Source organism: Typha latifolia, chromosome 8, assembly GCF_019914945.1.
Source record: "Typha latifolia isolate L0001 chromosome 8, TyphaL0001v2, whole genome shotgun sequence".
NCBI classification, from domain to species: Eukaryota; Viridiplantae; Streptophyta; class Magnoliopsida; order Poales; family Typhaceae; genus Typha; species Typha latifolia.
Window position 1 is genome coordinate 8,037,710 of NC_133093.1, and position 16,258 is coordinate 8,053,967.

Sequence of the window (16,258 nt, forward strand, 5' to 3'; positions counted from 1 at the left end):
AATCATTGTGGTTTACATGAGGATGAACAGCCACCTCTTCAAATTAATTGTAAGTTGAAGTTTAATTGCAGTAAAAGTAACCCTTGTAACATAGTAAATCATAACAAGTCTGAGCAAAATCACTAAAATAAAAGAGCATATCATGTGAAGAATGAGGGTATATAGAACTTTCATTGGGGATGAGGTACAATTCATGCTGATACATCTTATGATAAGAACATCAAATATACATGATTTCCTTCTCTTCCTTGTTGGGATAGTGTTGCATGATATGTAATGAGAGACCAAGATAGACAAATAACCTCACCACCTTTTGGAATGTACAAAGCAAGCGAACTGCATTGATATATTGGTCAGAAACTGTCCCAATTTTACAAGCTCATCTCCTTCGGTAGGCTGACTTCTAGGAAATATAAGCTGCCAATGCAACACATTGATAAGATATAATTAAAATGAAAGCTAAAAAAACTAAAAGTGGATCTAGTATTGAGTGATATAATATTAATGCATAGAGATCATTAAGTGTTTCTGTGAAATCCAAATCAGGTCGAGTGCCCTAGCATCTAAAATGATACATCTTATGTTCATATCATTGTGTCAAGGTCATAGAAAGCTGATCATAATCTAAGGATTAGTGATCCTTATTGTTCAGTTCAATGAAGTGTCCATCTCAAAGTTTTGTAATTGGCAAGCTATGTTAAACATAATCAGAATGTGTGCATGAGAAGCCTATGAAGCAGATGGGGAACCACAGCTTTGAACCAGAAAAAATTTACTGCTAATGTTACTGTGTAACGGACCTTGCAGACATGAAAGCCATGCCAACAAATACAGCTTTGACAGCTTGTTTCTGACCAGCATAGTCAAATGCTAGAGGCAACATTTCATGCAGAGTGAGAAAAGCCATCACTCCTCCAACTGCATGGAAAAGTAAAAGTAAGCGCCAAAGGTATCAAATTACTTGATTAGAATAAAGTAATGCAATTACAAAATACAATGAACCTGATCCAAGTAAGCCTTCAAGGATTTCAGGATTCAGACTGCTTGGAAACAAATAGCCTGCAACAGAACACCAGTTAGAAAGCTTATGTAAGTAGATTGGGAAAAAGAAAATCTAAACCAAAGTAAAGCAAATTCTCAAGAACATGTTCTGAAGCTTTCAAGTACCAAGTTTTATATCCAAATTCACATGCAAGTTAACAACAGATAAAGGATCCATTCTATTGAATAGATATATGCAAGACAAACTTAGGTGCTATGTACTGATGATACACATTGTGCAGAGAAGATATGTCACTGGAAGGACAAAAATCCTGTTCCTCAAATAGGTTGCATTGGTTATGCAGTTCTACAAGTGAAAGTCATTTAATATTTTAATATGATTAGTAGATCCCACTGAATTTGATAAGGATTGCATACAATTGCAGGTGGTGTGATAGCTCCTGATAAAAGCTGCCGGAATTATGAAGTTTATCCAGTAAACAATGTCTGAGGAATTAGCACTCACCAAGTTGTGGACAACTTTGTGAGAATAAGCAGCTACTTTCAGAATGTTGTTAAATTTGGTTTTTGCAGATTCTTCTAAAAGAACCATAGAGACATGGCATCATATACCAATGGAAGCCTTTGTAAAGTACTTAGAGAGCTTCCTGCAAACTCCGTTCATATACGAGGGCATGTATATTTGATGTTAGAAATAAACTCCCCATACTATCAGAACCCTTCCATATTACTTTGCAAATAGAAGATCAATCTCCGATGTGTATTTTGATGCACTTATACTTCACCTTATCCTTCCAAGCCAAATAGCATTCATCCTACCATAGTAGTATGTCATTACCTGGCAGTATTTAAGTGAATCTAATCCATGTGATAGCCCTATGACGCTCTTTTTGACCATCTATGAAGTATCCAGTGTTCAAAAGGGAAGTGCATGACTAGCAAAATAAATGGCTGTACATCATAACAAATCTAATTTCAAATATTAAATGGAGTAGGGAGTAGGCTAAAATAATAAAAGATAGTGGATAAGGTGCATCCTCGAATATCTAATCTCAATCAAACATGGCAACACTAACTGGCATAACTGTTTGCTATGTGAGATGTCATATAGCACTCATATAAAGAAGGCATAAAGAGATGAGACATCTCATTTCTGTGAGAAAAGTAGATATTTTGCTGAGCCCAGATATGGCAACTAACAAGAGCAAGAATACATTATTGTTTTATGTTTCCACTACAAGACAAAAATCACATAAAAGCGCCAAAAGCAAAATTATCAATCCACCAACCTACAACAATCACTCCTAGTGGCTCAGCGAAACCAGAAAGTGTTGCCAGTTTGAATGCCTGCCATTTGCTGTGCTATTCAGAAAGAAAAAAAATTGGAGTATGTATCAGATGAGTTTTCACATATAAAGGCGGTGCAATAAGGTGTCCATAGTTTGTTCATCTATCAACTCAGTAGACACAGCTTGCTTTGGCTTAGGACCAAATAATATCTATCTCCCCAGCTGTAGTTAGCATTTTTTTTTTGTTGGAGCAAATAGAATATTACTATAGTAAAAAAGACAACCAGATGAAACAAATACTATATAAAGGCGGTGCAATAAGGTGTGCATAGTTTGTTCATCTATCAACTCAGTAGACACAGCTTGCTTTGGCTCCTTTCTTAGGACCAAATAATATCCACCTCCCCAGATGTAGTTAGCAATTTCTTCTTCTTCTTCTTTGTTTTTTTTTTTTGAGCAAATAGGATATTACTATAGTAGAAAAGACAACCAGATGAAACAAATACTATATCACCAACTACCTCTATCTTTTGAACTGACAGTTGATAGACATCTACATGATGCAGGAAGATCAGTACCTGTCAGTGGCAAAATAGACTGGAAGAGCTACAGCAATGCCCTGGTAAGAAGAAACCAAGTAAATATCAAATTATTTCTATAAAGTGAATCTCAAATTTAAGAGATTATGATGGTAGAAGAAATGTTTTCTTCCAACTCCCAGCTAATTGTAAGTGTTAACATAAGAGAACTCCAACATGCATATGGTTACTTATAATAAACTGACAAAGACAGGTTAAATTTTGATCATACTTGAGAGAAAAAAGTGGACCACTTTTCAGATGGTAAGTTTTACTATGTATCAAATGAAACCATTAAGCTTCCAGAGAGAAAAATTTACCATCAGAAGTTAGTTAACAAGTCATCTCTAAAGAAAATATTTTCTCTTTTGGAAGAGATAAAAAATAAATGGGATTTCCCAAGAGCAACACCAACTTCAGAAAAACATAAGTAAGAAAGAAGTATCTTCCTGAGAACTATGCCAGATGTCTAATTGTTGGTACTAGATAGTATGCCTAGACCCTAGAGGTCTCTACTTCCAACTTGGGATTAATATGTACATTATACATTTAGAGTTCAATCAAATTATTTGAAAGGTATGAAAATGAAAGCAATTATTTCAAACAGGAGAATTTGCCAAAAATAATTCACAGAGAGGATGATAAAATTTTCCATTAAATATTATCAAGTAAATCTAATACTCAGAGATAATAAATGCAATGAGAATTAACTCCTCATGGAAGCCAAATTGCCAAAAATAATGCTATAATATTTGAAAGAAGAATCCGTCTGGATAAACAAGTTCATGCACATAAAATATCTTGCCTTACAATCACTAGCAAGACCAATATCTGACATCTATATGAGGTAATAAAAGAAGCCAAAGTTCATTAGGTGAGCTTATCTAGTGATTACAGTGCATCGTTATCAATGTGATGTTGAGGCCCACTTCCAATGTCAGTATAATGAAAAAAGCTTACCAAAGATGAGTTCTTCATCACTGTTAAAGGTTTTACTGGATGACCTTACTTATCTTTGCCCTCACAACCTTTTTACTTCTCCATTCTAACTTTTCTTTTTACTTATATTTCATCTTATGATTTTCTCATCCCTAAATCATAACTATAGTCCATCATAATTCATAAGTTGGTATACTCATTATGCTTGGAAGCATAAAATGTGTTTAAAACAAGAATTTTCAAGATAAAACAATATAAGCTGCTCTTAAGTAGGTATACTCTAATAAGCGGTTCATTTAGTGCAAAGGCAAAGAAAACAAGATAACTGAACCACCAAGGCATAGGCATTCTCCACATCTTCTTCAAAGCAATTTGTTGACAAAACTAACTCAAATAGAACACATAGAAACTCCAGATTCAACCTTGACCACTCTCTTTGCAGGATGGTATGTCAACCAAACTATTTGGAAAATGTGTAAGAATTACCAACTGAACGTTACCTCCGGGATATTGTGCAGAGCAATAGCAAGAGCCAAGTTCAGGCCCACACGAAGTCCCTAAAAGTTTTAAAGAAAAGAGTAGTAAGCTACACTGAATCCATTATAAGCAATTAGCAAAATTATTATAAATTCTGAGATAAAAGAGATTATAAATCTATAACGTTTTAATGTAAAATAAATGGAACATGTGGCTGCTGTTCGTGCAAAAATATGACTTATACGACCTTATATGCATGAATGCCCTAAAAACAAAATGCCCCATTTGATAGAAACTAGGCCATGAAAGTAGAGGAGCATCAGACAACTATTTGCATGGTGTTTTGCTCTACTAACAGAATAAGTAAGAAATAGCTGTAACTAAATAGTGCATATATGCAAAAGGCTACCACTACAACTAAATAGTGCATATATGCAAAAGACTAGATACTTCAGGGTAATGGTTTAAAACTGACGACAATAAATATGACTATCAGGAGGCATGAGACAGGTGGTATGAAGCTTCCTCATATTGATGCATAACACGGATGACCATTGAGATTATATTTGAGACTTTCAGCCATAATCTAATAATTCTACCATTCTAGTAAGATGAAATTTTAGCAATATGAACTGTGATGGGAGAAACATGGAAATAGCTTAACAATCCGTGCAGCATGATAATTTGGCATACTTCTGCAACCTAGCACTTGTCAATTATAAAATATTTGTCTCTAACCACTCAAAACATGACAAGATCATCAAAAGGCACTTATGAGAAAAAAGCAAGTTCAACTGACGGAGAATTCCAGCACTAACTATTTCCTGGTCCAGATCACACTGATGCAGCATTGCAGTGTGCATTCATCCCTTTACAATACATACCTTCATTGATCCAAGAAATACTGCCATTCCCTCAGGAAAGTTGTGCAAACTAATTCCTGCAACTTGCAATAATTACAAATATCATTAGATGAAATCAAAAGCATCCAGTAAATAAAACAGCAGTATATTTAATGATTTACATGCACAAACTATCAAAAATTGCTTAGCATATGAAGAGTGTATTGCATTACATTAAAATATGAAGGAGAACGTAAATTTTGGTCCTTCTATAATGGTCTAAAATTTTAAAATTTATGACTCCCTAACGAAGGGCACAAAAATCAAAAGTTCAAACCTAGGCAATTATTTGTCATGCTGGTCAAGACTGGTACTAGCATGGGGTACCCAGGGAACCTGACACAGCTGTCACCTCATAGAGATGAACAACCATAAGAGAATCCAATCCTTAACAGACAATTCAGTTAAAAACGATCGACAATTGATGTGCTAGTCATGAGCACCTCTAAAAGGAGCACACTGATCATCATTGAATCTAGAAAACCTTCTAATCAATTTTAGTTCGATTATTAACATTTGATAACATGATTTTGCATCATAAATACATTTAATTTATCAATTTACATGTATAATACTACAATTACAGCATTTTTCAGCATGAATATCAACCTAAGTGGGTTAAGACTTAAGATTATGCATGCGCAATTTTGCAAAAATCCATGAAAGATCCACACATGGAAGTAGGAAACTGTGGCTTATACTCAACTGTCAATTGATCATCTAGTGATCCAAATTGAGATGAGAAAAAAGATTTCCATAAAAGTACAGGGTACAGTCTTAGTTCTAATTGCTCAGGTTGTTTCTCTCAATAAGCTTCTGGCTTCCACATCCGCTTTAGTGCTTGGGCAATTCTTCCTATCTTCTAGACGCTTACTAATTTAAAAGGAGTTGCTGCATTTTTTACTGTAGCATAAGCTTATTTAGAGTTGTTAAACTCTTCTAGCCAACAAGGCTTGGGGCTGGCACAATACTATTGGGATAAGGCTTGGACGATAAAGAATAATTACAGTAAAAAAATGGATTCTAATTTTGGCTGATCCCCATCCCGGGCCGAAACTAGCCGAGTATCGGTAGATCGATCTATTTCGGGTTGGGATCGGTCGATCCCGCCCGAGACGGTACAGGTAAGAGAGAAAGAGAGAGAAAAAAAGAGGAAGAGAGAGAGGAAAAGAGAGAAAACTAACGGGAGAAAGAGAGTTTGTGGGTTGCGACAATATGAGGGAGAGGGCAGAAGAAAGAGAGAGGGAAAGAGAAGGGAGAGAGACGTGGAGAAAAAATAAAAAATAAAAAATAAAAAACTATGCTTGGCGACGGATAAGAGGGAGAGGGAAGAAGAGTTTGGAAGAGAGAGAAAAGGATAGGGGAAGAGAAGGGGGAGAGAGAAGAAATGGAGGAAAAAATCATGTTTAGGAGTTGGGCTGGTGGAGAGGGAAGAAGAGAGAGAGAGAAGGGAAAGAGAAGAAATGGAGAAAAAAAATAAAAAATCATGCTTGCTAGTTGGGCTACGACAGTAAAAGGAAGAGGGAAAAAGAGAAATTGAGAGAGAAAAAGAGAGATTGAGAGAGAGAAAAAAAAAAGGGAAGAGAAGAAAAGAGATAAATAAATTTTTAGAAAACATACATGAATAATTTTCTTTTCTTATTTCTTATCGTTTTTTCTAAATTTTTAGAAAATTTTCTATATTTGTAAATAATATTTAAGTAAAAAATAGTCCAATACGATACAAGCGGCCGATACATATTTTCGGACAGCTCATACCAATCCCGATACCAAGTTTTAAAACCTTGGTTGCAAAGTTCAACAAAATCACAAATTATTTGAAAGTGAAGCTAGCAACAAAGAAAGTCATGAATTCTCGTTAATTTTATTCTCCTAACATCATACTAATTTCTTTAACAAATAAATAAAATTCTTCTCGTTAACTGGTATATGACATAAATAATCTTCTATAATTCATTGTTAGCAAGTAAACAAGGAATTTTAGGAACATGCTTACCTACAGCAGTGACTATCCCACTGAAGAAAACCTGCCGGCGATGTTTCCTCATCATGTCTTTACCTGATCCATCATCATCATTCTGCTTGTCTCGAACCAAAGATAAAAAAATCAAAGTGACTTTTCTACTTTTGTAGGAAGAAAAATGACTAGCTAATGACTCATGGGCAACAAATGTAATGCAGACCTCTTTTTTGTTTGCATCTGTTCTTGGAACAATAGCTGGTTCTGGAATAAAATTGATAACAAAAGCAAAGAAAAGAACTCCTGCAAAGAACTGCAACCAGATAACTTTTCTTAAATAGGTCAAACTCAAGAAAAAGCAACAAAAAAGAAGTGGCAATCATATCCCAGTAAGTAGAGCAGGTCTCACCCAGAGATTTCCTTTTAAGAAACCAATAGAGTTCAGAGCATTATGTGCCAAGTCTAGAAAAGATATGCTCAACATAAGTCCAGCAGCAAAACCCTGACAAATGAATTAGAATCTATTACAGAGTCCCTGCTGTAAGAAAAAAACCATAAGTAGTAAGGAAATCCAATAAAGAAGAGAGACACAAGGAGATCACCTGCAGAAGCCCAAGCATCTTGAGGCTAGGAGAATGATTTAGAATCACAAGCAATGCACCTGCTCAGAGAACCAGAAAGTCACTAAGATATGGAGATAGTCATTTGACATTATCTACCAAGAATAAAATAGTACACAGTGGATATTCTCAAGATATTCTGTGTATAGATTACTTCCTATAAAAGAAAGTGAATAGTCATGACAGAAGCACTTACAACTCCAGTCATGTAAATATATCATTTATCTGAAACCTACTTTCAGTTTGCATCCAACTCCATTTTCTAAGACAAGGCTCCGGAAGACAATGAAACCCCCAACACAAAAGTCATTCCGAGTGTGTGTTTGTACTACTCTAACATAAGCAAACTAGACAAATTTAGGCTAGTTGTACATGAGGTGAAAAGGTAGCATGTTCCTTCCTGCTCCAAATGCAAAGTTCCAATTTTAATAGAATAGAAACTAGACAAATTTGAGAATCTTCTTTGGAAGAGCACGGCATTTTAAGTTATGTTTCAGGTTTAAAACATTTTGAAATGTCATTTACTTTTTTTAAACATCTAAATGAAAACTTCTATTTCCTCCAGAAGAAATAAAGTCTTCTAGTTAATTGACATTCCTATTCTTCTTTTAAAAATAATTACATGAGAAGAACATATTAAGAGAAATAGAGAATTTGAACATATTTAAACCATAACCCAGTAATTAAAATTCTCAAACTGTTCTTTTTTACATCAATTGGCCTGGAAGAATTCACACGCTATGGTGAAAAAGTTCATCATAAGATGCCAAAGATAGGTTTATCTCATATAAAAGCAAACAAAGAGCTATCTAGATTAAATGTTTCAAGAGTAAATTTAGTTTGGCCATCCAGACACCACAAAGTTCAATCAAAGTTAGTATTTAATAAGAAACATATGCATCAAAAGAGGCCTAAGCATTGGCACCTTAAACCTTGCACAGGTCAACTATTGTGACATCAAACAAAAATCTTTCAACATCACTACTAGTAGAAACAAAACAACTGCAACAGACATTCCAATGCTTGAGGCTCTCACTAATGCATTACAAGTCTAGGAGGGGAAGATGTATGGGCCCTTATACTATTAGATGAAAGATTATTTACGCGGCCAGAATTCATGACTGCTTAGGTGCAAGGAGGCAAGCGTCAATGACACAATGTAACGCCTCCACAAGCACATTCAAAGAAACAATAGAAAAGGCAATTAATAATCTGATTATTGCTAGAATAAACTCATAAAGAAGCCTAAGACATGAAATTCAGACTTCTAATTCCAAAAGCTCTAAAAATTTGGTCCTCCATGATTAATCAACTGGAGATGAACTTTAGCATCTAATTTGCACAATACAACTGCTTCTTTTTACAACATTAAGAGAAATAATGGAGTTTAAAATAAATCAGAAGATGGTTCAGCCTATGGTTTGAAGTTTTGTCTGAAACCGAAACATTTCGCTAAAACATTTCGCTTTTCAATCCTATCTTATCCAAAATTGGTCCCCAAAACTAGCATCCAACCAAAACAACCGTAATAACAATTTTTTAATGTATGCTTTAAATTCAAAGCTGGATTTGACTTAAATCTAACTTGTACCTGATTGAATATCAACCTCATTGTTTAAAACTTTAAATGCTATTAGATTTTGTGTGATAGCTTGAAAAATAAGATAAAGAAGACTATTTATCAAAAGAAGAATAAAACAGATACAACAAGATTAGAACTAGAACCGACTGAAACTGACAAAAACATTTCGTTTTTTAACCGAGCCAAAACCAAAACATTGAATTATGTTCCAAACAATCTGATCTCACTCCTTGTAACAATTATGGTCATAACTCACACAAGGTTTTACAGTATTGAGCAGTTGTAGAGAAAACCTTCATCAAATAAAAATGGTCACAGGAAAGTATATCAGATTATCAGTGTTCCAAATTGTCGTCAACACCCGCATAGGCAGCCAGTGATGGCATATGCATTTGTGGCCCATATCTCATCCCAAAAAGGGATAACCTGCATAGAATTTCAGATGACCTATCGGAGACCTAATGTCCTTTTTCTTTTTTTTTCTAGCCATACACAGTAAGTCATTTCATGAAGATTTTCCTTTTTTTTTCCAAATCATGCTTTGCATATATTTATCAATGGACTATTAAACATCGAACACTTATGCACCTACATGCACATCTGGATACTACGTAGACTCTATGAACTCTCTTAACTGCCCACATACTGTGCATACCTTTTAAAATATTGCTGACTATTAAGAGTAAGCTCACTCTGGCTATCAAAAACATTAAAAGATTAAGAGAATTAATTATAGGATATATGATCCTCTACAGAGGTTTATTATTACTCTTTGCTTGAACGGAAGGCTTTTGCAATCCACATTATACTCTTATGGCACTTCCCACTGAAGATGAACAGTTCATTACATCTGCTCATCCTATCATGAATAATCTTAGGCCCCATTCCCCCTTATCTATAAATAAGGGGTCCATTATTCCTGAATAGCAATCAAGCGCCATTAACCACTCTCTCTGGCTGGACATCCAAAGGCCCTGATAAGGGATAAAGAGGTATAATAAGTAATAATTAGCCATGAAAATGGAAAAGGATAGCTTTGACCTCAACTAGTCATGATAAGGGAAAAACACAGTTTCCCTCATCATCACTGTACAAGAACAATTCTGGAAAGGGAAAAAAATCAACCTTTTCCACTTTCTTTATTTTGGCGTATCATACCCCACCAAACTGAAAGCACATTGAGGATAGATGATAAGTATCACACTTTACACACGACTTCTCTTGGTCCGTTATTTGTGAATTTCTTATGGTGCAACCAAACAAACATGGCCTAACTATCTATGTTATTCGACACCAGAAAATCTTATGTCCCCCAAGAACAATTGAACTCATAATTAAAAAGAAAATAAAGTGCATCGTACTGATTGTTCTCTAAGCATTCATGCTACTGTCTCCCCCTCTTTCCTCACATATTCATAAACTCAACTAGAAACAGAACAACTGGCTCGCATCAGATACTTATCCGGAAAGAATCCAAAACATCCACGAGCCCAATGAAGCAGTACCCAAATAAATATTCCAAGATAAACTTACAAAAATAAAAATAAAATCCCCACCAAAAGATAACAACTTTCTCATCGCATCAGCGATGGCAAAATGTTGCAATCAAGCCCGTCTAGCAAAATTCCTCATAGCACGAGGACAATCCCAACACCCCCAATATCAAAAGACACACATCCCAAAATCCAAGAAAAACGCGATTCAAATTCTATTCACTTTCAAATCGAATTAGTACCTATGGACGTGCTCAATCCACCGACCAGCGAGAGCGCGAGCGCGACGAGGACTTGCGAATCCATCGGAAATCCCTCTCCTTCTCGGGCACCAACAAGAGAGGGCGAGCGAGGCCTTCAACTCCCGCTTCCAAAGATGGAAGCTTTTCGAGGAGGTAGGGGAGAGAGAAAGAGAGAGCGAGAGAGAGAGTGTGTGTGAGGGAGAGAGGGGTGTTTGAGTTGTATTATATAAATAGAGTCTTATTCGTATTATTTTTTTCCATTATTATTTTTTATTTACTATCATATTCTTTAATCTTTGGAGATGGTTACGTTAGGGATGACTTGCTCTTTTATTGGAAGCATTTGAATGTTCTTTACCTTTGTCTCTTCTCCATGGAGAGAAATAAAGGTAAAGAAAATATATTAATATTTTTTAATTTACTATAAAAATATTATGAAAAAAGATGGAATTTTTTTTTATAAAAAAAATTATTAGAATTTATTAGTTTATCACCCACTCCACGACCAACTTGGGAATGTCATGAGAAACGAAAGCTTAAATTACTTATGAGGTGGAGTAGTTGTATTGCTAATAGAGTGTCTGAGTTATTCTTATGAGGCCTTTTTTTTCTAATTTTTTTTTAATCATTTATAAGAGCTTGTTTATTATGAGTTAACTCTTCTTAAATAATGAGGTATTAAACTGTGTATATTGCTCACCTATTGCTCCGCTAAGCAGCATCGCCAAGACATCGTTCTAAGTCGCTGCATTGACTCAATCACGTGTAATCAAATCTTTTAGTCAAGTTATCAAATCACTAAGTAATTTTTTTCACAATAATTATTTAGTACCGGAGACTTACAATCTCTTTGGTGACGTAAAAAATACTTACCAATATTACTAAAGTTGGCTGGTTTCATAACCCTTTGTTCGATAAATTCAAGTTGATTTTAATTTTATAAAGGGTATTTTGGTTCATTACTTTTATTTTATTTCCCTCCAAAACTAATATTTTTTTTAATTTTTTCACATCATATCAAAAGTAATAATAATTTTTTTTTTTTGTCTAGTTCAAGGCACATAAATTAAAGCTAAAAAATAAAGCTAGTTAATCAAATTTGAAGCTTAGCCTTAAACCAATTATTGCCTAATTAACTTGAAAGCCCTATGGGAGATAATAATCACTATTTGGATGTAACAAATATACATATTTTTAGTGTATTACACTTTTATATTTGTGGAATATTTGTTATCAGATTGTTTATAGAAAAACTCTCATAGGCAACTAGGATTATTATTTGCCTTCAAGGGAGTAATCTAGGAGATAATTCTATTCTATTATTATATTGGCAAACAAGCCATATTGCTTGTAAATAAAGACTGCTTCAACTATATAGTCTAAAGTCATAATATATATTGTTGGTATTTACTTAACAGCTTAACTATTTTAGTGAAATAGTTATCAAACATTCGTATCATAATGTCTTCTATCAGTTCGTATGACTTCGTTGCCTATCAACTTAAGCTTCTTCTGGATAAACTGGTTTATATATAATCATAAATATTATATTCGTTCAAATATAAATTAATTACAGTAAAATAAAGTAGTTTTGGTTTTTAGTTAGCAATTATTTTATAAGGGACAACAAAATTAGTACATAACACTCATAATATACATAATAATTAAATATTGTTACATTGGTGCTTTAGTTATGCAATGAAAATTACTTTTTTTTTTACATAGTTGCTACCGAAAAATTTTAAAATGTCATAATTGTCATTATATTTTTGAGAATTGTTGATAGTGATTAGGTTTTAGTAGAATAGTCTTAATTGATTGTTATTAAATTTTAAAAAAAATTGCATTTCCTTTTTAAGTTTAGAATGTTAAATTTATAAACAATTTTTTGTCATACAAAAAGAAGATATATTTCATTGTACTATAGTATGGAAAATAATAGTTGGTAGCTTTTAAATCATTTTAAAAAATATGTACATGGGCAAAATAGTTTGTTAATTATTTTAGTTGTATTTTAATCCTAATTAGTTAGATTTAACTATTAGAATAATATTTTTGAAAGAGAAAATAATTTTAGCAGCAATTATAATACTTTCTAAAGTAATTAAAGAGAGATCTAACTATTAGTTTGTAACCCGTTCAAACGTGTGATTAATTATTTTTATTTTTATTTTTTGCATATAGACCCTCAGTTTTTTTCTATTTACATATATATTAGTTTAAACTTCATATATATATATATATATATATATATATATATATATATATATATATTGTGCTTTTTTTTTTTGAATTATATTATCTTAATAATTTATTATTACTAATAGACATATATACTCTTAACTGAGAGTAATAGTTAACTTGATGAAAGTATAACTAAATTTTATCTCTTTAATTACTTACATATATATCTCATTAGTATAAAATTGATTTAAACTAAAATTTGATAACATATAGAGATAGAGAATTAATTTTAAATTAAAATCTATCCTGTATAAAGGTAAAGAATCAAATTTAAATTATCTAGTATTAAGTGATATCTTCCAAAGTTAAATTATATCTATCATAATTATACTTAAGAGAGAGAAATTTTAATAGAAGGAAAAAATTCGAAAGTTAGGCATATGCATTTAATCTAATCTTTTTAGCTAATATATTTTTTTACGTAATATAGTATTGGAATCGATAGGAGATATAAAAACTAGCTATTATAGCCGTTAAATTAGGATTATAAAAAGTGGTATACCATAGTGGGACATAAAGCAAAGTTAGTGATATATAAAGTTACTAAGAGTGGGTAGATTAGATCATTGGTATACGTAGGAATGGTTTACATGATAACATAATTAACTTGCAAAAATTAGGTATATATCTTTAATACCAAGTGGATTGATTACTTTTAGATAAGCTAATTAAATTAAGCACTCATACTCTCATGTTATTGTCGCAATGATTCATAGAAGACGATTGACGTGAATCAATTAGATGTATGCTATGAGATAATTAGTGACAATGTTAGTAGTGATGGAATCTCGCGAACTTCTAGGTTTAAAATACGATAAAAATATATATATATTATGCAATTATGGTAGCATCTACGCAACAGTGATGTTGCTTAATCATGTGTTATAAAATTAACTAAATGATTTTTTAAAAAAATTAGAGAAATTTGTATATAAAATACTCTACTTTATAATGTAATTATAATTTACACCCTATATTTTCGCTACTTGCAAATCGAGCCATTTGATTTAGCTAATACATACAGATTTGAACATAGATTTGAACTAACACGGTCAGAATATTTCATTAAGTAGATATTTTTTATTTTAAAAATGACTAAAATGCCCTTAGTTTAGTTAACTTAACTCATTTGGTTAAGTTTAACTAATTAATCTAAATGCAGGTTTTTTTTTCACATATTCATTAAATCATAGAGCTTGATTTGCAAATAGTGAAAATATAGGATATAAATCATAATTTCATTAAAAAATAGAGTGTTATATGCAAATTTTCTAAAAGATTAAATTGAATAATGCTATTTTGTAGGGGAGAAACTGTTACTAACCAGTCTAATCCGATCCGCAACGATTCTGGACTCGATGAAGCATATAATTTTCGAAGGGATATGCGAACAATCTAACCGACGGATCCTCCTAAATTTTGGACATGCTATTGCTCTTGGAGAGATCTTTCTAACGAATCCAAGATCATAGAATTTGGATGGTTAGATATCAAGATATCGACCAAACAGTGGCCAAAAGTCAATTAAATCCTAGCTTGATAGCCCTCCAATAGCTAAATAAATACTAAGTTTAATTCTTGGTGTGAAGGGGGAGAAGTTGTTGTAGAAGAAGAAGGAGGACCAAAGACTTGGGCGGTGAAAGAAGGGAGGTGGAAGAGAACGTCAATGGCTAAAAAAGTCGAAAGAGATAAATATCAAAGCTAATTCAATTATCTAAGATTCATCTTTCCTTTTTCCAATTAGATCTAGAGGTTAGTAATGTTATTCGACTATTTCGATATTATTCGAATATCTATAAAATATTCTGCAAATATTTTCCTGAAACTGAGCAGAGCTAAATTTAGCTAATTAAATAAAATCTTAATCTACTAAGACTCTAACTAAACCAAATAACTAAATAAGATAATTAGACTCAATTCATTGAGAAACAAACTAATTCTTCCTTTTTTTTTAAGATGCCTTATAGCGTTTTGTTGTTTTCTTTTTCTTTTTCTTTTTCTTTTGAGAGACAGGAGAGAAATGGGCTAAGCCTAATGAGAGTCGTAATATATAAAATTAAGCAAATAGGATGTTAATTACTTTAGTACCATTTTTGCAAAATAAAGCTCAATTAAGCAGCTTCATTGTGATACTATCTATAAATAAAATTATATTTTTACTCGTAAAATTTTACTTGTACTCATATAATTGACAAATTATACTTACCAAATAGAATTTTATTCAAGTAACATGTTTATATTTTACTTATAAGTATATATATATGTACAAGTTATGAGATGAGTGATGATGAATATTAAAGTGAAAAATTAATTTTAAAATCAAAGATTTTATTTTATGTCTAACACTCAAATAGCCGACACAAAAGATGTACATACTCTTATAAGAAGAAATTAAATATTAAAGGATCCAAAGCATTATTTTCTCTCATAAATATATATAAATATATTTCAGAGTTTTAGACCAAACTCTTGCTCCTAAACTTTTTTGCTAGCTGAATTGAAAAATCACTAAGAATAACAAGTTCCAAATTACTTACATAGAAATTTTCGCTAATTTTAAGTAAGGAAGAAAATTTATCTATATAAATTATTTTTTGGTTCAACGACTTCTAAATATACATCGCTGACCTAATTACTGATTTTTGAATTAATATAGTCTCATATTTAAGTTTGGAGATGAATTAAATATTGGCGGTAACAATCTGATTCCAAAGAGTCACAAAAATCTGATCAAAATAAATAAATTAAATAAACTTACAGATTACAGAATATAAAATTTTGAATAGTCGAGTCTAGTGTTGGACACTATCTCCTTAAGACCAATTCGCCCTCTGTCGATTGCTTCTGGAATAATGGATGTCGGTCTCCCAGGATATAACGACTGACTTGCACTCAAAAGGAAGCAACTTTCGAATGCCTTGTTAAACTTG

General features: G+C 32.6%; 1 protein-coding gene across 2 annotated transcripts; it reads right to left on the reverse strand.

Moving 5' to 3' along the window:
* Positions 1-145: 145 nt before the first annotated feature.
* On the reverse strand, positions 146-11,294 carry LOC140793593 (zinc transporter ZTP29). Of its 2 annotated transcripts, none has more exons than XM_073145153.1 (12): positions 11,085-11,294; positions 7,750-7,808; positions 7,557-7,649; positions 7,371-7,460; positions 7,184-7,265; positions 5,170-5,225; positions 4,309-4,365; positions 2,870-2,910; positions 2,292-2,359; positions 1,003-1,059; positions 801-918; positions 146-417 (listed from the first exon to the last, which is right to left on the reverse strand). In XM_073145153.1, the coding sequence occupies exons 1-12, from the start codon at positions 11,146-11,148 to the stop codon at positions 372-374; spliced, it is 831 nt and encodes a 276-aa protein (XP_073001254.1). In that variant the 5' UTR covers positions 11,149-11,294; the 3' UTR covers positions 146-371. The 2 variants fall into 2 exon arrangements, with proteins under 2 accessions (XP_073001254.1, XP_073001253.1); XM_073145152.1 differs by having other exon boundaries at positions 5,170-5,231; positions 11,085-11,284.
* Between the last annotated feature and the right edge of the window lie 4,964 nt (positions 11,295-16,258).

What these genes read in the sequence shown, in the direction of transcription:
- LOC140793593 (XM_073145152.1), bottom strand. Translation starts at nt 11,148, where the DNA reads ATGGATTCGCAAGTCCTCGTCGCGCTCGCGCTCTCGCTGGTCGGTGGA. An exon ending in TGGATTGAGCACGTCCATAG is followed by an intron (nt 7,809 to 11,084) that starts GTACTAATTCGA and finishes TTCTCTGAGCAG; the next exon opens with GTGCATTGCTTGTGATTCTA. An exon ending in GTCTATTTTGCCACTGACAG is followed by an intron (nt 2,360 to 2,869) that starts GTACTGATCTTC and finishes TGAATAGCACAG; the next exon opens with CAAATGGCAGGCATTCAAAC.